This window comes from Oncorhynchus gorbuscha, linkage group LG06, assembly GCF_021184085.1.
Source record: "Oncorhynchus gorbuscha isolate QuinsamMale2020 ecotype Even-year linkage group LG06, OgorEven_v1.0, whole genome shotgun sequence".
Classification (NCBI taxonomy): domain Eukaryota; kingdom Metazoa; phylum Chordata; class Actinopteri; order Salmoniformes; family Salmonidae; genus Oncorhynchus; species Oncorhynchus gorbuscha.
Genome location: NC_060178.1, coordinates 1,693,532 through 1,715,440, shown reverse-complemented (window position 1 = coordinate 1,715,440; position 21,909 = coordinate 1,693,532). Strand labels below are relative to the sequence as shown.

Below are 21,909 nucleotides of genomic sequence, written 5' to 3'. Positions count from 1 at the left end.
AAGGTGCCCTGTTCTGTTAGATGGCGAAGTCGGTTCAAAAAATAAAATAAAATAACATTAATTGTGTAGTAATTATTACGATTCGGTGTTTTCCACATGTGATTGCTTTTTGATAAAAACACTTGATCTGCTTTCCCAATGAAAACGAGTTTTTAGATTACTGTTTGATTTGAGAAGGGAGCTCCACCCTCCCTGCATTGCCCCAATAACTAACTGAGCGTAAAATAACTCCCTCGATAAATTAGACCAGAGCCAACTGGAAGCCAGATATCATGGAGAAACAGAAAGCAGTCCTCACATGAGAGAGGAAATGCCCACCGACACAGACAGGAAAATTGACCATTTTTCTTCAGTGGTAAACGGCCTAAGTAAACCACCTTATTTTTTCCACCATCTTTGAATTAAAGTTTTCTTGCTGAAAACAGCACTTTGGTGAAAATGTTAAGTTTCGCTAGCTACACATTGAACCAGCATCTGGGCAGAGGAGACCATGCATATACTATGATTTTAACCATTTTATGCCGCGTTCAAAACATCTCAGACCTCGGTGCGTTCACGACAACTGGGAACTCCGAAATAACTAGCTCGGACTGGGAAAATCGTTTTGAACTGTCAAACAACTCAGAATACCAACTCGGGAACTCTGGGCCTCTTTCTGGAGCTCAGACTTTCCGACCTGAAGATCATTGATGTCATGATTTGACCTCGTATTTTTCTGAGTTCCCAGGTGTGGTGAACGCACCACTATGCCACGATTTTGCCATCTCAGACAAAATCTCCACGTCGAATGGATCACACACTAAAGTCAATCAAAAGTGCCAGATGGACATTGTGATGTGTAGAATATCATGTGTAAGGAAGAATGTTGTAAATGTTTAGTGAGTGGACCATGGTCATTTGAACATGTTTTTTGCATGATTAATATGCTGTTAATCTGATGATGTATTTACATTTAACATTTACATTTAAGTCATTTAGCAGACGCTCTTATCCAGAGCGACTTACAAATTCATGTCTACATCTGTTTATGTATGTGCTTGAAAAATAATTACCATTTTAAAATGTGTGTTTTGTATATTTAAACATTTGTCTTTCTAAAACATTACAATTGATCCGATTTGATAACGTTGTGATGTGGAACTACAAGTCCCATCTGCCATTAGTCTAGTTTAGTAATGCTGCTGGTCGACCAAGCATGTTCACTCTGTTGGGACTACAAGTCCCATCTGCTATTAGTCTAGTTTAGTAATGCTGCTGGTCGACCAAGCATGTTCACTCTGTTGGGACTACAAGTCCCATCTGCCATTAGTCTAGTTTAGTAATGCTGCTGGTCGACCAAGCATGTTCACTCTGTTGGGACTACAAGTCCCATCTGCCATTAGTCTAGTTTAGTAATGCTGCTGGTCGACCAAGCATGTTCACTCTGTTGGGACTACAAGTCCCATCTGCCATTAGTCTAGTTTAGTAATGCTGCTGGTCGACCAAGCATGTTCACTCTGTTGGGACTACAAGTCCCATCTGCTATTAGTCTAGTTTAGTAATGCTGCTGGTCGACCAAGCATGTTCACTCTGTTGGGACTACAAGTCCCATCTGCCATTAGTCTAGTTTAGTAATGCTGCTGGTCGACCAAGCATGTTCACTCTGTTGGGACTACAAGTCCCATCTGCCATTAGTCTAGTTTAGTAATGCTGCTGGTCGACCAAGCATGTTCACTCTGTTGGGACTACAAGTCCCATCTGCCATTAGTCTAGTTTAGTAATGCTGCTGGTCGACCAAGCATGTTCACTCTGTTGGGACTACAAGTCCCATCTGCCATTAGTCTAGTTTAGTAATGCTGCTGGTCGACCAAGCATGTTCACTCTGTTGGGACTACAAGTCCCATCTGTCATTAGTCTAGTTTAGTAATGCTGCTGGTCGACCAAGCATGTTCACTCTGTTGGGACTACAAGTCCCATCTGCCATTAGTCTAGTTTAGTAATGCTGCTGTTCGACCAAGCATGTTCACTCTGTTGGGACTACAAGTCCCATCTGCCATTAGTCTAGTTTAGTAATGCTGCTGGTCGACCAAGCATGTTCACTCTGTTGGTGTGTTGACGTGAGTTCCCCTCGCAGTTCCCAGCGCACAGGTAAACAAATATTCGTCATAAACATTGTTCATTGATATAAACTGGGAAATATAATTTATAATTGTATAACATGTCCAACAACAACGTGTGTAAGTTAGCAAGGTACGATATTTGAAGCACACAACTATCTAATTTAGTGACCGCAGAACGACGTTACATAACTTCTTGTTTGGTAACATCCATGTGCCAGCTAACTCATGTCCATTCATGCAAGTTAACAGTAACTTTTGTTTATAGCTTTGCATGCAAGTTACCCGTAAATTAGTTATTGCCTGTTACAAATCGCAAGACATGTCAACACTGTTAATTAAAAAATGTGAAAGTTAGCTTCCAAGTTAGTTAGCTAACTAACGTTACATCACAGATACATTGACTTTGGTTACATAGTTGATCTGCCCATAGTGCGTGTAGAGACTGATTCCTGTCCTCTATTTGGTCCCCTTGTTGTTCTCTATCTGTCCCCGTTTCTCTCGATCTGTTCCGTTTCCGTCTCTGCCCCTGTCTCTCTCTCTCTCTGTCCTGCTGTGTCTCCTGTCTCTCTCTCTCTCTGTCCTGCTGTGTCTCCTGTCCCTCTCCTACCCCTGTCTCTCTCTCTCTGTCCTGCTGTGTCTCCTGTCCCTCTCCTACCCCTGTCTCTCTCTGTCCTGCTGTGTCTCCTGTCCCTCTCCTACCCCTGTCTCTCTCTCTGTCCCTCTCCTACCCCTGTCTCTCTCTCTGTCCTGCTGTGTCTCCTGTCTCTCTCTGTCCTGCTGTGTCTCCTGTCTCTCTCTCTCTCTGTCCTGCTGTGTCTCCTGTCCCTCTCCTACCCCTGTCTCTCTCTCTGTCCTGCTGTGTCTCCTGTCCCTCTCCTACCCCTGTCTCTCTCTGTCCTGCTGTGTCTCCTGTCCCTCTCCTACCCCTGTCTCTCTCTGTCCCTCTCCTACCCCTGTCTCTCTCTCTGTCCTGCTGTGTCTCCTGTCTCTCTGTCCTGCTGTGTCTCCTGTCCTGCTGTGTCTCCTGTCCCTCTCCTACCCCTGTCTCTCTCTCTCTCTGTCCCGCTGTGTCTCCTGTCCCTCTCCTACCCCTGTCTCTCTCTCTGTCCCTCTCCTACCCCTGTCTCTCTCTCTGTCCCGCTGTCTCCTGTCCCTCTCCTACCCCTGTCTCTCTCTCTCTGTCCCGCTGTCTCCTGTCCCTCTCCTACCCCTGTCTCTCTCTGTCCTGCTGTGTCTCCTGTCCCTCTCCTACCCCTGTCTCTCTCTATCTACTGTCCCTCTCTATTTGTCTCTCTGTCTATCTCTTCTTCAGAACCACACCACCACCATGCCCGAGGGTCCAGAGTTACACTTGGCCAGTCTGTTTGTCAACAGGATGTGTGGGGGAGTGGTCTTCACCGGCCCAGTACAAAAATCAGAGGTCAGTAAGAACCCTGAGGTCTCCTTCTCCTGCCCGGCCTACACCATCATCGCCACCTCCAGAGGCAAGGAGGTCCGCCTCACTCTAACCCCCCAGAAGAGTGACTCTGCCCAGGGGAGATGCAGGCGGTAGGTAACCGAAAAGTTAAGAGGCGGAATAGTCACCACAAGGTTACTGGTTCAAGGTTACTGTGTTTTTTTTGTGGTGGTGGACCAAAAATATGAAGTTGCTTTGAAAGATGGAGAATTTAAATACCATTCTATTATATTGTCAGGGGGAAGACCGGTCAGGTCAACCAGGTCCAGGCCATGGACATCGTCTTCCGTTTCGGAATGTCTGGATTCTTCCGTTTCACCACGGAGGCGGAGCTTCCTAAACATTCCCACCTGCGGTTCTACACCAATGAGAAGCCCTGTAGGGTTCTGAGCTTTGTGGACACACGCCGCTTTGGCAGCTGGCAACCCAACGGGACCTGGCAACCCAACCGAGGGCCCTGTATCATGTTTGAGTACCTGAGCTACAGGTAGCCATTGTTCAAACTCCAGAACCTAATAGGAGATGAAATGGATCAGCGTTACACAGTGGGGTTAGATACTATTAGAACAACATGGGCTACAGATCCCTTGGGATTAGATCATATTAGAGCAACAGGGTATAGTGCCAAACATCAACATTAAAACTGTATTCTCTAAATCACCTCTTCTTGTTTGTTGTCTACAAATCCTCCCACCATCAGTTCAGATGGTAACCCAAGGTTTCAGGGTTCAGATGGTACATTTTGTAGTGGATGTGACTATATGACCATTGTTCTACATTGCCGTACGTCGTTTCTGTTCCAGGGAGAATGTCCTTTCCCACCTGTCTGACAGAGCGTTCGACCGGCCCGTCTGTGAGGTTCTGTTGAACCAGAAGTACTTTAACGGCATTGGCAACTACCTGAGAGCTGAGATCCTCTTTAGGTGACCCACTGCCCCGACATCTATGTTAAGCCTGATTTTAGACTATGAGATTGTTTTACTATTAGAACCATGTGTTGTCGGCTATTGTGAGTCAAAAACGAAACTACCAAACACCATTGTTGTACAAGCACATTTGCCAGCTATGACATTTCTTTCCTTCCCTGATGAATTGAAATTCCCTATAATTCTTCATTCTTGTGAGAAATAGACCTTTTTCTGATACAATGAGCGTAAATTGAGTTACTCTTTATTCCATGCTTTTAGATTAAACATCCCTCCCTTTGTGAAGGCACGGACGGTTCTGGAAGGACTTCAAACACATCTGTCTGACGAGGACCGGAAGTCCGTTGTTAAAGAGGAGGTCACAGACACCGAGGTCAAAGAGGAGGTCACAGACACCGAGGTCAAAGAGGAGGTCACCGACAGAGAAGTGAGAGGGCAGGCCAGGTTCACTGGCCATTGCATTACATTTAAGGGATTACAAAAACCGGTAACTGTAATCCGTTACCAGCAAAAATATTGTAATCAGATTAGATACTTTTGGAAAAACTAGATGATTACTTTTAAATTCAGAAAGGATGTTTGCGAGAGAAAAAAAATACCTGACACTTCTGTTTTCTCAAAGACATTCAAATCAGCATTGAAAAAAAGTACAAGTTTCACCTGAGCGAGTCTGACCACCAATCAAATCAAATTTTATTTGTCACATACACATGGTTAGCAGATGTTAATGCGAGTGTAGCGAAATGCTACACTATGATGTCAGAGACCCCTATGATGTCAGAGACCCCTATGATGTCAGAGACCCCTATGATGACCCATCAAATGTGTTTGATGGATTGTGGGGAAAGAGCAGGAATAGGCTTTTGTAGGCTGCAGTCCAAGCGATGTCTTCCAATGGTGTGTGACTGCTGTCGTCATTTTAAGATTATCCAACTTGAATAAACGCTTGGAGGTAAAGGATGACAGCAGTGGTGTAGTCTACGGCGATACGGATATCACTTATTATTGATATCTACATAGTGCATTGATGTGAATCACACTGCTGCTCTCTCATTTTAGCTATTTGCGCCTTACGGGTTGTGGACGGCTGTTCACAAATCTAAATGTGTATTTGAACCCAATGATGGTTGAAATGAAGAAGTTTAACCTGCCTGTCAACCAATGGCCAGCCACATGTGTAACAGCTTCATAGTGCAGATCCCAGCCTGTGGAATAAACGTGGGGCTTTTAATTCATGCTGATAAAATACATCAATACGCAATCTGTATTTGCTTCATCCATTTTTGGACTTGTAAATTATATATATTCATGTAAAGATATAATTGAATAGTATTATTATATGTAGTAGAAAGTGATGAATCCTACATAACCAACCCTTCAAGTAAACTTTAACATCCATATATGGCTAGCTATGTAAATTTAACATCCATATATGGCCAGCTATGTAAATTTAACATCCATATATGGCCAGCTATGTAAATTTAACATCCATATATGGCCAGCTATGTAAATTTAACATCCATATATGGCCAGCTATGTAAACTTTAACATCCATATATGGCCAGCTATGTAAACTTTAACATGGATTTATCCTGCAATAGATGTTGTTCAATTGGTAACATACATTGTTGTCTACTTCTAATGCCTCTTGAGGGGAAAGTAATCTAAAAGTAACTGAATGTAATCAGATTACATTACTGAGTTTGGGTAAACCAAAAGTTACTTTACTGTACTTTATAGCTGATAGCATGCTGCTCCGCGGTATAGCTGATAGCATGATGCTACGCGGTATAGCTGCTAGCATGATGCTCCGCGGTATAGCTGATAGCATGATGCTACGCGGTATAGCTGATAGCATGATGCTCCACGGTATAGCTGATAGCATGATGCTCCGCCGTATAGCTGATAGCATGATGCTCCGCGGTATAGCTGATAGCTCGATGCTCCGCGGTATAGCTGATAGCACGATGCTCCGCGGTTTAGCTGATAGCACGATGCTACGCGGTATAGCTGATAGCATGATGCTACGCGGTATAGCTGATAGCATGATGCTACGCGGTATAGCTGATAGCATGATGCTACGCGGTATAGCTGATAGCATGATGCTACGCGGTATAGCTGATAGCATGATGCTCCGCGGTATAGCTGATAGCATGATGCTCCGCGGTATAGCTGATAGCATGATGCTCCGCGGTATAGCTGATAGCATGATGCTACGCCGTATAGCTGATAGCATGATGCTACGCCGTATAGCTGATAGCGTGATGCTACGCCGTATAGCTGATAGCGTGATGCTACGCCGTATAGCTGATAGCGTGATGCTACGCGGTATAGCTGATAGCATGATGCTACGCCGTATAGCTGATAGCATGATGCTACGCCGTATAGCTGATAGCATGATGCTACGCCGTATAGCTGATAGCATGATGCTACGCCGTATAGCTGATAGCATGATGCTACGCGGTATAGTTGATAGCATGATGCTACGCGGTATAGTTGATAGCATGATGCTACGCCGTATAGCTGTTAGCATGATGCTACGCGGTATAGTTGATAGCATGATGTTACGCGGTATAGCTGATAGCATGATGCTACGCGGTATAGCATGATGCTCCGCCGTATAGCTGATAGCATGATGCTACGCCGTATAGCTGATAGCATGCTGCTACGCGGTATAGCTGATAGCATGCTGCTACGCGGTAGTCTTTCTGTTATTCATATATCCACTAACTACTGTTTCCTGTGTTGATCAGATCTCAGACAGAGCTGCTGTGAAGGAGGATGAGAGTGAGACTCCAGACCTGCTCCGTCTCTGTCACACAGTACCTCTGGAGGTCATCAAGTTAGGTACAATAATATACTCACAGTTTTCCCATTAACTATCAAGTTGTGTACAGTATGGCTCTGCTGTTGGGTGCAGTATCACTGCTGACTGTGTTTAACTGAACTGGAACAATCTCTCATAAAAATGACCCTAATTTGGCTTGTTAAACCTACCTATTACAAGTCTCAATTTCCTGACAGACACACGAGTCATTTTACGTGACCACCAACCATGTAACGTTATGAATCAACAGCTCCTGGACAAAGGAAAGAGATTGGTAACCATAGTGACCTCAAGTTTACCGTCATTTTGTTTTTTAATTTCCTGTTCAGTTTCCTATTTTTAAACCTAATTTACTGTAATTCAGTTTTTTAGTTGCCGTGGCATATTAACACATCATAAGCCACCTGGGGGTGGGGCCCACAACCCCCCACCCCCCCACCCCCCCCCAAACACTGGGGGGAGAAGGTCCTTTTAAGAAGTCACCAGTGCTGACCGCCACGGCTAATAACATTTAGAGGAAACACTGTTGTTCCCTCTGCCCGATGACCTTTATTAGGTGGTAAAGCTCACGCTTCCTCGCTGTTTTTGTAATGTTTGTTCGTGATATGAAACATATTGTTGGAATACAATACAACTAAAGAACAAAGAAGGCCCTCACACTATTTAAAGCAATATACACATTTCACCTCACATGACCACATTCAAAAACAATGTGTATCTCTAATAATTTGATATCAATGAGATGGGCAGGTGTAGTAGTTACAGACAATATATAAACTCAGCAACAACAAAAAGAAAACAACACTATCTTTCAAAGATACTTTCTTAAAAATCCAAATAACTGCACAGATCTTCATTGTAAAGGGTTTAAACACTGTTTCCCATGCTTGTTCAATGAACCATAAACAATTAATGAACATGCACCTGTGGACCGTCTGGGACCTTAGATCGGAGGGTGAGGGCTAGGGCCATTCCCCCCCAGAAATGTCTGGGAACTTGCAGGTGCCTTGGTATGTTCTCACAGCAAGAACTGTCTGGTGCAGTCCATGGGCACTGCAGTACTTCTTCCACACCAGTACTGACTGTATTCTTTGTTCAGGGACACACTATTCCATTTAGTCACATGTCTGTGGAACGTGTTCAGTTTGTCTCAATTTGTCGAATCTTATGTTCATACAAATATTTGCACATGTTCAGTTTGCTGAAAGTAAATGTTGACAATGAGGACGTTTCTTCTTTTTGCTCAGTTTATTTACAAAATGATTATCAAAATCATTAGCCCAGCACCTACAGTATGTTTAACAGTATGAGGGCCTTGTTCTATACTGGTATTCTTCATTAGCCCAGCACCTACAGTATGTTTAACAGTATGAGGGCCTTGTTCTATACTGGTATTCTTCATTAGCCCAGCATCTACAGTATGTTTAACAGTATGAGGGCCTTGTTCTATACTGGTATTCTTCATTAGCCCAGCACCTACAGTATGTTTAACAGTATGAGGGCCTTGTTCTGTACTGGTATTCTTCATTAGCCCAGCACCTACAGTATGTTTAACAGTGTGAGGGCCTTCTTCTTCTGTACTGGTATTCTTCATTAGCCCAGCACCTACAGTATGTTTTTAACAGTGTGAGGGCCTTCTTCTTCTGTACTGGTATTCTTCATTAGCCCAGCACCTACATTATGTTTAACAGTATGAGGGCCTTGTTCTATACTGGTATTCTTCATTAGCCCAGCACCTACAGTATGTTTTTAACAGTGTGAGGGCCTTCTTCTGTACTGGTATTCTTCATTAGCCCAGCACCTACATTATGTTTAACAGTATGAGGGCCTTGTTGTTCTATACTGGTATTCTTCATTAGCCCAGCACCTACAGTATGTTTTTAACAGTGTGAGGGCCTTCTTCTTCTGTACTGGTATTCTTCATTAGCCCAGCACCTACAGTATGTTTTTAACAGTATGAGGGCCTTGTTCTATACTGGTATTCTTCATTAGCCCAGCACCTACAGTATGTTTTTAACAGTATGAGGGCCTTGTTCTATACTGGTATTCTTCATTAGCCCAGCACCTACAGTATGTTTAACAGTATGAGGGCCTTGTTCTATACTGGTATTCTTCATTAGCCCAGCACCTACAGTATGTTTAACAGTATGAGGGCCTTGTTCTATACTGGTATTCTTCATTAGCCCAGCACCTACAGTATGTTTAACAGTATGAGGGCCTTGTTCTATACTGGTATTCTTCATTAGCCCAACACTTATTTTTTTTTTAAAGGATGTGCGTATGACCACAAACCTTTTCTATAGAATACAATGTTTCAGAGCCTTGCTCATTTCCTGTCTTTTAGAATAGAACCATTCAGGCTACTGTTCTGGTTTCTGGTTCTATTTCTAGGATTCCTTCCCAGTATGACTGTTATTAGGTGGTAAAGGTTACGACCCAGAGAATAAGGCTATATTTTATTAGTGGTTACGACCCAGAGAATAAGGTTATATTTTCTTAGTGGTTACGACCCAGAGAACAAGGCTATATTTTATTAGTGGTTACGACCCAGAGAACAAGGCTATATTTTCTTAGTGGTTACGACCCGGAGAATAAGGCTATATTTTATTAGTGGTTACGACCCAGAGAACAAGGCTATATTTTCTTAGTGGTTACGACCCGGAGAATAAGGCTATATTTTATTAGTGGTTACGACCCAGAGAACAAGGCTATATTTTATTAGTGGTTACGACCCAGAGAACAAGGCTATATTTTATTAGTGGTTACGACCCGGAGAACAAGGCTATATTTTCTTAGTGGTTACGACCCGGAGAACAAGGCTATATTTTCTTAGTGGTTACGACCCGGAGAACAAGGCTATATTTTCTTAGTGGTTACGACCCGGAGAACAAGGCTATATTTTATTAGTGGTTACGACCCGGAGAACAAGGCTATATTTTATTAGTGGTTACGACCCAGAGAACAAGGCTATATTTTATTAGTGGTTACGACCCAGAGAACAAGGCTATATTTTATTAGTGGTTACGACCCAGAGAACAAGGCTATATTTTATTAGTGGTTACGACCCAGAGAACAAGGCTATATTTTATTAGTGGTTACGACCCAGAGAACAAGGCTATATTTTATTAGTGGTTACGACCCAGAGAACAAGGCTATATTTTATTAGTGGTTACGACCCAGAGAACAAGGCTATATTTTATTAGTGGTTACGACCCAGAGAACAAGGCTATATTTTATTAGTGGTTACGACCCAGAGAACAAGGCTATATTTTATTAGTGGTTACGACCCAGAGATTAAGGCTATATTTGATTAATATGTATTGTGTTATTAGGTGGTAAAGGTTACGACCCAGAGAAAATGGACTACACTGACTTTAAATCGTGGCTCCAGTGTTACTATGTGGAGGGGATGAAGTCCGTAAGAGATCACAACGGCAGAACTATGTGGTTCAAGGTGAACACACACACACACACACACACACACACACACACACACACACACACACACACACACACACACACACACACACACACACACACACACACACACACACACACACACACACACACACACACACACACACACACACACACACACACACACACACACACACACACACCTTTTAGACATGTAATGTGATTGTTTTGTCTGGTTTCAGGGAGATCCAGGTCCCATGGCTCCTAAAGGTGAGGCACTAGCAGAGCCTAAAAAAGAAGAGACCCCTTCTACAATCCAACAGTCTCTTACTCCAGTTAGTGGTTAACAAGGCCAGTCCTAGAGAACCCTCCCACAATCCAACAGTCTCTTACTCTAGTTAGCGGTTAACAAGGCCAGTCCTAGAGAACCTTCCACAATCCAACAGCCTCTTACTCTAGTTAGTGGTTAACAAGGCCAGTCCTAGAGAACCCTCCCACAATCCAACAGTCTCTTACTCTAGTTAGTGGTTAACAAGGCCAGTCCTAAGAAACTGACTGGCGGTATAGAATGCATCAGTAATACCAGTTTAACTTGTCATGGCTGCAATCCCACTATCGGGATAAGTGTCATCAGCAACCGCTGAATAGCATAGCGCTACATTTTTATATTCACGAAATCACAAGTGCAATATAGGAAAACACAGCTTAGCCTTTTGTTAATCCACCTGTCGTGTCAGATTTTGAAATTATGCTTTACAGCGAAAGCAATCCAAGCGTTTGTGTAAGTTTATCGATCGCACAATAAAACATTAAGTACTATTAGTATCAGGTAGCTAGGTCACAAATCAAAAAAGCAATCAAATTAATCTTTTACCTTTTATCTTCGGATGTTTTCACTCACAAGACTCCCAGTTACACAACAAATGTTCCTTTTGTTCCATAAAGATTATTTTTATATCCAAAATACCTCCGTTTGTTTGTGTTATGTTCAGAAATCCACAGGAAAGAGCGGTCACGACAACGCAGACAGATTCCAAATAGTTTCCATAATGTCCACAGAAACATGTCAAACGTTTTTTATAATCAATCCTCAGGTTGTTTTTAAAATAGATAATCGATAATATATCAACTGCAAATGTCTTTCACAGTAGGAGATGGAAAAGCCATACCTATCCAAACTCTGTTGCGCAAGCAAAACTCATGTGACCACTTGACACGATGTTATCGTTCTGGCTCATTTTTCAAAATAAAAGCTTGAAACTATGTCTGAAGACTGACACCTTGAGGAAGCGATAGGGAAAGGAATCTGGTTCATATCCCTTTAAATGGAGCAAAGTGAGGCTATGGAACATGGAGTTTTCAAAATAGAAGCCACTTCCTGTTTTGATTTTCCTCAGGGTTTCGCCTGCAATATCAGTTCTGTTATACTCACAGACAATATTTTGACAGTTTTGGAAACTTCAGAGTGTTTTCTATCCAATACTAATAATAATATGCATATATTAGCGACTGAGGAGCTGGCCGTTTTACAATGGGCACCTTTTCATCCAAGCTACTCAATACTGCCCCTGCAGTCATAAAAAGTTAAATTCATTGGGTTGATCTCCTCTTCTCATCCGCTAGATGCCAAAACAAAGATGATAGTGAAGAAAGAGGATGACCATGATTATAAAGGGGGAAAAAAGGTGAGTTGGGATTGTTTCCCCAGCTACTTTAACTGTACAGTAAAAACATGAGCACGCCTCCCATTCTCATCCCTCATCAGGTAAAGAAGGCCCGCTCCGAGAGCACGATGAAGCCAAAATACATAAAGGAAACGGTGCAGGAAAAGGAAGTTCCTCAGAGACGGGCAGGAAGGAGGAAGTAAACATGACCTCAGCAGAAGAGCACCAGTACAGAGTCCAGTGAGATGAGAAGCTTTTTTGATAATTTGTCCTTCAACTTTGCCTGCATCATGTGATTTGTCATGATTTATGAATCCTCCATGTTCCAGCCCCACAGATGTGGAGTGGGACTAGAAGAATATTGTCAATTTTCATGCAGGAAACAAAAATTATATTTTTTTGCTTTCAATCCAGAAGCTGCTAGGTAGAACAAGCAAGTAGCTGTTCGGAACAGAGCTATTACTGAATGGGGCCATTTAAAAAATAAAACGGTCTATGCAAGAGAAATCCCCTTTTTGTACTTTTTGTAATAAACAACATTTGACATCATTCTGGTGTGCTTTGCTTTGAGTGCTGTGTGACGCAAAGGAATATTGAGAGCTGTTTTAAAGTATATAAATCCTTCATTTATTTACTTATTTCAACAACATCCACAAAACTCAATTTGAAATGTATAGGAAAAAAATGCATGGGGTCCCGTTTTAAAATCAGCTTAAAGCCTTCACTACATTAAATGTTACATATCAGCTGTCGTGCTTTATAAAGGGTTAAATGTGGCATAACTGACATCTCCATTAAGGATTAATAGCCTTTCATGCATTTGGTACAGCATTGCAACGGCAGGATATTGGGTTTAATTCCCGGGACCAGCCATGCGTAAACATTTATTCATGCATGAATCGTTTTGGATAAAAAGCTTCTGCTAAAACGTTTCTAGAAAGGCCCAACACCTTTCCCTCTGGTGTACAGTCAACAAGGCCCAACCTCTTTCCCTCTGGTGTACAGTCAACAAGGCCCAACCCCTTTCCCTCTGGTGTACAGTCAACAAGGCCCAACCTCTTTCCCTCTGGTGTACAGTCAACAAGGCCCAACCCCTTTCCCTCTGGTGTACAGTCAACAAGGCCCAACCCCTTTCCCTCTGGTGTACAGTCAACAAGGCCCAACCCCTTTCCCTCTGGTGTACAGTCAACATTGGACCTGACCTCCCCATTCCATATACAGTGATATGTATTCCATATACAGTGTTATTCCATATACAGTGATATGTATTCCATATACAGTGTTATTCCATATACAGTGTTATTCCATATACAGTGATATGTATTCCATATACAGTGTTATGTAGTCCATATACAGTGATATGTAGTCCATATACAGTGATATTCCATATACAGTGTTATGTAGTCCATATACAGTGATATGTATTCCAAATACAGTGTTATTCCATATACAGTGATATGTATTCCATATACAGTGATATGTAGTCCATATACAGTGATATGTATTCCATATACAGTGATATGTAGTCCATATACAGTGATATGTATTCCATATACAGTGTTATTCCATATACAGTGATATGTTTCCATATACAGTGATATGTAGTCCATATACAGTGATATGTATTCCATATACAGTGTTAGTCCATATACAGTGATATGTATTCCATATACAGTGATATGTATTCCATATACAGTGATATGTATTCCATATACAGTGTTATTCCATATACAGTGATATGTATTCCATATACAGTGATATGTAGTCCATATACAGTGATATGTATTCCATATACAGTGTTAGTCCATATACAGTGATATGTATTCCATATACAGTGATATGTAGTCCATATACAGTGATATGTATTCCATATACAGTGTTATTCCATATACAGTGATATGTATTCCATATACAGTGATATGTAGTCCATATACAGTGATATGTATTCCATATACAGTGTTAGTCCATATACAGTGATATGTATTCCATATACAGTGATATGTATTCCATATACAGTGATATGTATTCCATATACAGTGATAGTCCATATACAGTGATATGTATTCCATATACAGTGATATGTATTCCATATACAGTGATATGTATTCCATATACAGTGATATGTAGTCCATATACAGTGATATGTATTCCATATACAGTGTTAGTCCATATACAGTGATATGTATTCCATATACAGTGATATGTATTCCATATACAGTGTTAGTCCATATACAGTGATATGTATTCCATATACAGTGTTAGTCCATATACAGTGATATGTATTCCATATACAGTGATATGTAGTCCATATACAGTGATATGTATTCCATATACAGTGTTATTCCATATACAGTGATATGTATTCCATATACAGTGATATGTAGTCCATATACAGTGATATGTATTCCATATACAGTGTTAGTCCATATACAGTGATATGTATTCCATATACAGTGATATGTATTCCATATACAGTGATATGTATTCCATATACAGTGATATTCCATATACAGTGATATGTATTCCATATACAGTGATATGTATTCCATATACAGTGATATGTATTCCATATACAGTGATATGTAGTCCATATACAGTGATATGTATTCCATATACAGTGTTATTCCATATACAGTGATATGTATTCCATATACAGTGTTATTCCATATACAGTGATATGTATTCCATATACAGTGATATGTAGTCCATATACAGTGATATGTATTCCATATACAGTGTTATTCCATATACAGTGATATGTATTCCATATACAGTGATATGTATTCCATATACAGTGATATGTATTCCATATACAGTGATAGTCCATATACAGTGATATGTATTCCATATACAGTGATATGTATTCCATATACAGTGATATGTATTCCATATACAGTGATAGTCCATATACAGTGATATGTATTCCATATACAGTGATAGTCCATATACAGTGATATGTATTCCATATACAGTGATATGTATTCCATATACAGTGATATGTAGTCCATATACAGTGATATGTATTCCATATACAGTGATATGTAGTCCATATACAGTGTTATTCCATATACAGTGATATGTATTCCATATACAGTGATATGTATTCCATATACAGTGTTATTCCATATACAGTGATATGTATTCCATATACAGTGATATGTAGTCCACATACAGTGATATGTAGTCCATATACAGTGTTATTCCATATACAGTGTTATTCCATATACAGTGATATGTATTCCATATACAGTGATATGTAGTCCATATACAGTGATAGTCCATATACAGTGTTATTCCATATACAGTGATATGTATTCCATATACAGTGATATGTAGTCCATATACAGTGATATGTAGTCCATATACAGTGTTATTCCATATACAGTGTTATTCCATATACAGTGATATGTAGTCCACATACAGTGATATGTAGTCCATATACAGTGTTATTCCATATACAGTGTTATTCCATATACAGTGATATGTATTCCATATACAGTGATATGTAGTCCATATACAGTGTTATTCCATATACAGTGTTATTCCATATACAGTGATATGTATTCCATATACAGTGATATGTATTCCATATACAGTGATATGTAGTCCATATACAGTGTTATTCCATATACAGTGATATGTATTCCATATACAGTGATATGTATTCCATATACAGTGATATGTATTCCATATACAGTGTTATTCCATATACAGTGTTATTCCATATACAGTGTTATTCCATATACAGTGTTATTCCATATACAGTGATATGTATTGGGGGCATTGATATGACCTAGGAAATACATTTTAAAACCCTCAAAGATCGGACACTTTTTTTCTTCCATTTCCTCCTAAAATAACAACCCAAATCTAACTGCCTGTAGCTCAGGACCCAACTCTAACTGCCTGTAGCTCAGGACCCAAATCTAACTGCCTGTAGCTCAGGACCCAAATCTAACTAGAGATAATAAAGTAGATGACTATAGTAAACGATTAAAAAAAAAAAATTTTTAGGTATGATGGACAACTGACACAACGGGTGACTTGGATGCATTAGGGACTCTGAACGACATCGGAGGAACCGATGAAACAGACAGTATTCTGTCTTTTTGTATGAACGGTTTTCCAAACACTCCAAGGACAGAGAATTTAAACGTCCCGACAACTCCCCCGGGAACCTCAACCCACTCGCTACACATTCCATGCCCCAACAACCAACACACAACTGTGGCCCAAGTGCATTGCGCAGAATCACCCCGGCCCAAGAAGGGCTACAGGGCTGAAAATGTACGGATTCAAGAACTGGCTCTCTATGTAAGTACATGTTTATAATCCACATAGTGTGAATATTGTTTCCCATAAAGTTAATAACCCCCTAAACCGAAATATGAAATTACCTTTAGGATCTCTTACCAACCTATTACTTTGTGGTTCTAATCTCCCTCTTTCAAAATCGCCACAGTGACCAAATCTCTAACATTCCTGATCCTTCCCATGTATTTGAACCCTAAACCTCCCACAATAACTATTGTCCATTGTTAGTCTCCGTGACCTTACTGACAATATCCTCGTTTAAAACAGATGGAAATACATTGTTGGATACAGTTTTCATGTCTTTCATTATGAGGACATTTGTTTTATTAGATTATATTTCTCATTGTGAATACCCCCCTCGGAGGCTTGCTGCATGTACAAAGAGAAAGATATCATGTATGCAACATCCTGTATATTTGGTTTAGAGAACAAAGGCAGTGGATTCAAACAACAGGAGGGGATGTCGAGACATTCTGTCTACAACCGGGGTGGGGGGGGGCCCCCAGGCGCCGATTAGAGATATCAATGTTTAACCCTGGGGTGGGGTGGGGGCCCCGGGCGCTGATTAGAGATATCAATGTTTAACCCTGGGGTGGGGTGGGGGCCCCGGGCGCTGATTAGAGATATCAATGTTTAACCCTGGGGTGGGGTGGGGGCCCCCCGGGCGCCGATTAGAGATATCAATGTTTAACCCTGGGGTGGGGTGGGGGCCCCGGGCGCTGATTAGAGATATCAATGTTTAACCCTGGGGGAGGGGCACCTGGCGCTGATTAGAGATATCAATGTTTAACCCTGGGGGGGGTGGGCTGATTAGGCCCCTGGCGCTGATTAGAGATATCAATGTTTAACCCGGGGGGGGGGGCACCTGGCGCTGATTAGAGATATCAATGTTTAACCCGGGGGGGGTGGGGGCCTGGCGCTGATTAGAGATATCAATGTTTAACCCTGGGGGGGGTGGGGGCACCTGGCGCTGATTAGAGATATCAATGTTTAACCCTGGGGTGGGGTGGGGGCCCCGGGCGCTGATTAGAGATATCAATGTTTAACCCGGGGGGCATCGGGCGCTGATTAGAGATATCAATGTTTAACCCTGGGTGGGGGCCCCGGGCGCTGATTAGAGATATCAATGTTTAACCCTGGGGGGGGGGTGGGGTCCTTCTGTAGCTCAGTTGGTAGAGCATGGCGCTTGTAACGCCAGGGTAGTGGGTTCGATTCCCGGGACCACCCATACGTAGAATGTATGCACACATGACTGTAAGTCGCTTTGGATAAAAGCGTCTGCTAAATGGCATATATTATTATTATTATTATTATTATATTATTATTATATTATTATTACTATTATTATTATATTATTATTATATTATTATTATTATTATATTATGATTAGAGATATCAATGTTTAACCCTGGGGGGAGGGGGTGGGCGCTGATTAGAGATATCAATGTTTAACCCTGGGGGGGGGGGGGCCCCGGGCGCTGATTAGAGATATCAATGTTTAACCCTGGGGGGGTGGGGTGGGCGCTGATTAGAGATACTAATGTTTAACCCTGGGGGGGGCCGATTAGAGATATCACCGGGCGCTGATTAGAGATATCAATGTTTAACCCTGGGGGGGGGGGGTGGGCCTGGCTGATTAGAGATACTAATGTTTAACCCTGGGGGGCACCGGGCGCTGATTAGAGATATCAATGTTTAACCCTGGGGGGGGTGGGCGCTGATTAGAGATATCAATGTTTCACCCTGGGGGGGGGGTGGGCGCTGATTAGAGATATCAATGTTTAACCCTGGGGGGGGTGGGCGCTGATTAGAGATATCAATGTTTAACCCTGGAGGGGGTGGGGTGGGCGCTGATTAGAGATATCAATGTTTAACCCTGGGGGGGGGGGGCCCTGGGCGCTGATTAGAGATACTAATGTTTAACCCTGGGGGGGGGGGGCCCCGGGCGCTGATTAGAGATATCAATGTTTAACCCTGGGGGGGGTGGGGTGGGCGCGCTGATTAGAGATACTAATGTTTAACCCTGGGGGGGGATTAGAGATATCACCGGGCGCTGATTAGAGATATCAATGTTTAACCCTGGGGGGGGGTGGGCGCTGATTAGAGATATCAATGTTTAACCCTGGGGGGGGGGGGTGGGCGCTGATTAGAGATATCAATGTTTAACCCTGGGGGGGGGGGGGGTGGGCGCTGATTAGAGATATCAATGTTTAACCCTGGGGGGGTTTAACCCTGGGGTGGGCGCTGATTAGAGATATCAATGTTTAACCCTGGAGGGGGTGGGGTGGGCGCTGATTAGAGATATCAATGTTTAACCCTGGGGGGGGTGGGGGGCGCTGATTAGAGATATCAATGTTTAACCCTGGGGGGTGGGGTGGGCGCTGATTAGAGATATCAATGTTTAACCCTGGGGGGGGCTGGGCGCTGATTAGAGATATCAATGTTTAACCCTGGAGGGGTGGGGTGGGCGCTGATTAGAGATATCAATGTTTAACCCTGGGGGGGGGGGTGGGCGCTGCTGCTGCTGCTGCTGCTCCGTCACACACACACCTGCTGCTCCGTCACACACACACACCTGCTGCTCCGTCACACACACACCTGCTGCTCCGTCACACACACCTGCTGCTCCGTCACACACACACACCTGCTGCTCCGTGTCTTGTTGTTGTTGTAGTTCGCGACAGACCGAGGTTATGGATGGAAAGGACATTTTCCCATCGTTAAAGGGTGAGATACTGTTTTAAAACCATTGATTTCATTCCAAAATATTTAGTACAAACTTTTTAAAGACATGTTAGAATTCATTACCAAATTGTACTCATATTTAAACATGCATCATTTGTGTTTTATGTTAAAACATTGGAGGCCTACAATGTTTATAACATACCATTGTAGGAAAGACTATAAAATAATACATGTTTTTTTCCCCAGACATTACATTTCTCTGCGACAGACCCTGGCGTGAGAGAAAAGACAGCTTCCCCTTTCGTTAAAGGGTGAGATATTGTGTATTCTATAATAATTTAAGGTCCATAAATATTTGAACTAATAGTGTATATCTCTAACTAATAGGGTAACTCCCGTTATCATGGTTAATTGATAGGTGTTCCATTCTGTGGACTGATCTAGACTATGTTGAAATAATCTAAATGAATGCAGCGACCACTTCATTACAAACTATAGATGCATTTGACCGTAGACCATTTTGTTTTATAATGGTTACATGTTCCATACACACCCCTGCATTCTATATTATAAAGTAGGCTGTTGGTCTTAAGGTCCGTTATGTCTATTTGCCTTTATACATCTCATTGACCTACTGTCAACTCCCTCAGTTGTAAACAGCTACAATCAAATCAAATGTATTTATATAGCCCTTCGTACATCAGCTGATATCTCAAAGTGCTGTGCAGAAACCCAGCCTAAAACCCCAAACAGCAAGCAATGCAGGAGTAGAAGCACGGTGGCTAGGGAAAAACTCCCTAGAAAGGCCAAAACCTAGGAAGAAACCTAGAGAGGAACCGGGCTATGTGGGGTGGCCAGTCCTCTTCTGGCTTTGCCGGGTGGAGATTATAACAGAACATGTGGTCCTTCTGTAGCTCAGTTGGTAGAGCATGGCGCTTGTAACGCCAGGGTAGTGGGTTCGATCCCCGGGACCACCCATACGTAGAATGTATGCACACATGACTGTAAGTTGCTTTGGATAAAAGCGTCTGCTAAATGGCATATATTATTATTATATATTAACATGGCCAAGATTTTCAAACGTTAATAGATGATTTCTTATTTTATCCCCCAGTCAACAGTTCAAATCAAATGTATTTATATAGCCCTTCGTACATCAGCTGATATCTCAAAGTGCTGTACAGAAGCCCAGCCTAAAACCCCAAACAGCAAGCAATGCAGATGTAGAAGCACGGTAATCATTAGACGTCAGAGTTATCATACCCCGTGTCGGGGTTTGTACAGAGTTGGTTAAATCAGCTCTTTGCTCCCCCCTTACCTGGGTAATAATCTCCAAGTTGCTCTAAACGGTGATGTTTTTGGTGTCTCTGGGTTCATCTCTAGACTGTTGAATGAGGCCTGTTACAACTTTCTTACAAAACCTTTAAAGGGAGTTTGTGAAACCATTCAGTCGTGGATGTATGTAAAACATATTTAACATGTATTGCAGGTTACAGAAGCCTCCTGTTGTGCTATCCCCCCTCATCCCTGTTAGATCTTGATGTGTTGGCTCTCTATGTACGTACATGTTTATAATCCACATAGTGTGAATATTGTTTTCCATAAAGTTAATAACCCCCCCCTAAACCGAAATATGAAATGACAGCTTCCCCTATCGTTAAATCGTGATACATTTTTAAAACCAGTGATTTAATGCAAAACATTTAGTACATACATTTTAACACATGTTATAATTCCTAAATGTTTACTATTTCTTCCGGTTAACCCTGACCATTATCCGTTTCCAATTCACCAACTCAAAGACGCTTGTCCATCATAACTCCGTAAGTTTTCCCTCCATGTGTAGATCAACCGTCCTGCATGTACGTCCTGGGTATGCCCACATCATCATTAATTAATATCACATCATCAATGAATAAGATGTGTAGAAAACAGTTTAGCCATAGTTAAAGGCCTTTCATAAAGAGGCTGTCCTGATTGCCTGTGCCACTTGTTTAACACGTATTGCTTGTTACAGAATACTACTACCTAATTTTATCTAATTTTTATATTATATTATTATTTATTTATATGTTTGTTTCACTGTAGATCTGTTTAAGACCTCCTAGAAACACCTAATTTCATCCCACAGCATTAATTAATAAGCTGTGTAGAAGCTGTTTAGCCATAAGTAAAGGCCTTTCATAAAGTGGCTGTCATAATGAATCTGAAATGACCTTTAGGATCTTTTCTTTGGGGCTCTAATCTCCCCAGGTGTACATGACCTGAAAATCCTTAGGCTGGAGCCATCTGGAAGCTCTGGGCCTGTACATATAAAGAGAACTAAATAGGAAACTAGGCTGAGAACATTATTTAGTTCATCTTAGTGGGAGTGACCTTACTGAGTAAAGATCAACCAATCAGAGTTCATCCTAGTGGGAGTGACCTTACTGAGTAAAGATCAACCAATCAGAGTTCATCTTAGTGGGAGTGACCTTACTGAGTAAAGATCAACCAATCAGAGTTCATCTTAGTGGGAGTG

The 21,909-nt window shown here is 41.8% G+C and overlaps 1 protein-coding gene across 3 annotated transcripts; it reads left to right on the top strand.

Moving 5' to 3' along the window:
• The first annotated feature begins 240 nt into the window (after window positions 1–240).
• neil1 (nei-like DNA glycosylase 1) lies at window positions 241–12,938 on the top strand. Of its 3 annotated transcripts, none has more exons than XM_046352128.1 (10): window positions 241–368; window positions 3,412–3,647; window positions 3,794–4,042; window positions 4,359–4,478; window positions 4,743–4,968; window positions 7,235–7,328; window positions 10,641–10,762; window positions 10,968–10,995; window positions 12,349–12,410; window positions 12,491–12,938. In XM_046352128.1, the coding sequence occupies exons 2-10, from the start codon at window positions 3,427–3,429 to the stop codon at window positions 12,590–12,592; spliced, it is 1,224 nt and encodes a 407-aa protein (XP_046208084.1). In that variant the 5' UTR covers window positions 241–368; window positions 3,412–3,426; the 3' UTR covers window positions 12,593–12,938. The 3 variants fall into 3 exon arrangements, with proteins under 3 accessions (XP_046208084.1, XP_046208082.1, XP_046208083.1); XM_046352126.1 differs by having other exon boundaries at window positions 333–355; window positions 4,743–4,908; XM_046352127.1 differs by lacking the exon at window positions 241–368 and adding an exon at window positions 1,977–2,127.
• Window positions 12,939–21,909: the final 8,971 nt, after the last annotated feature.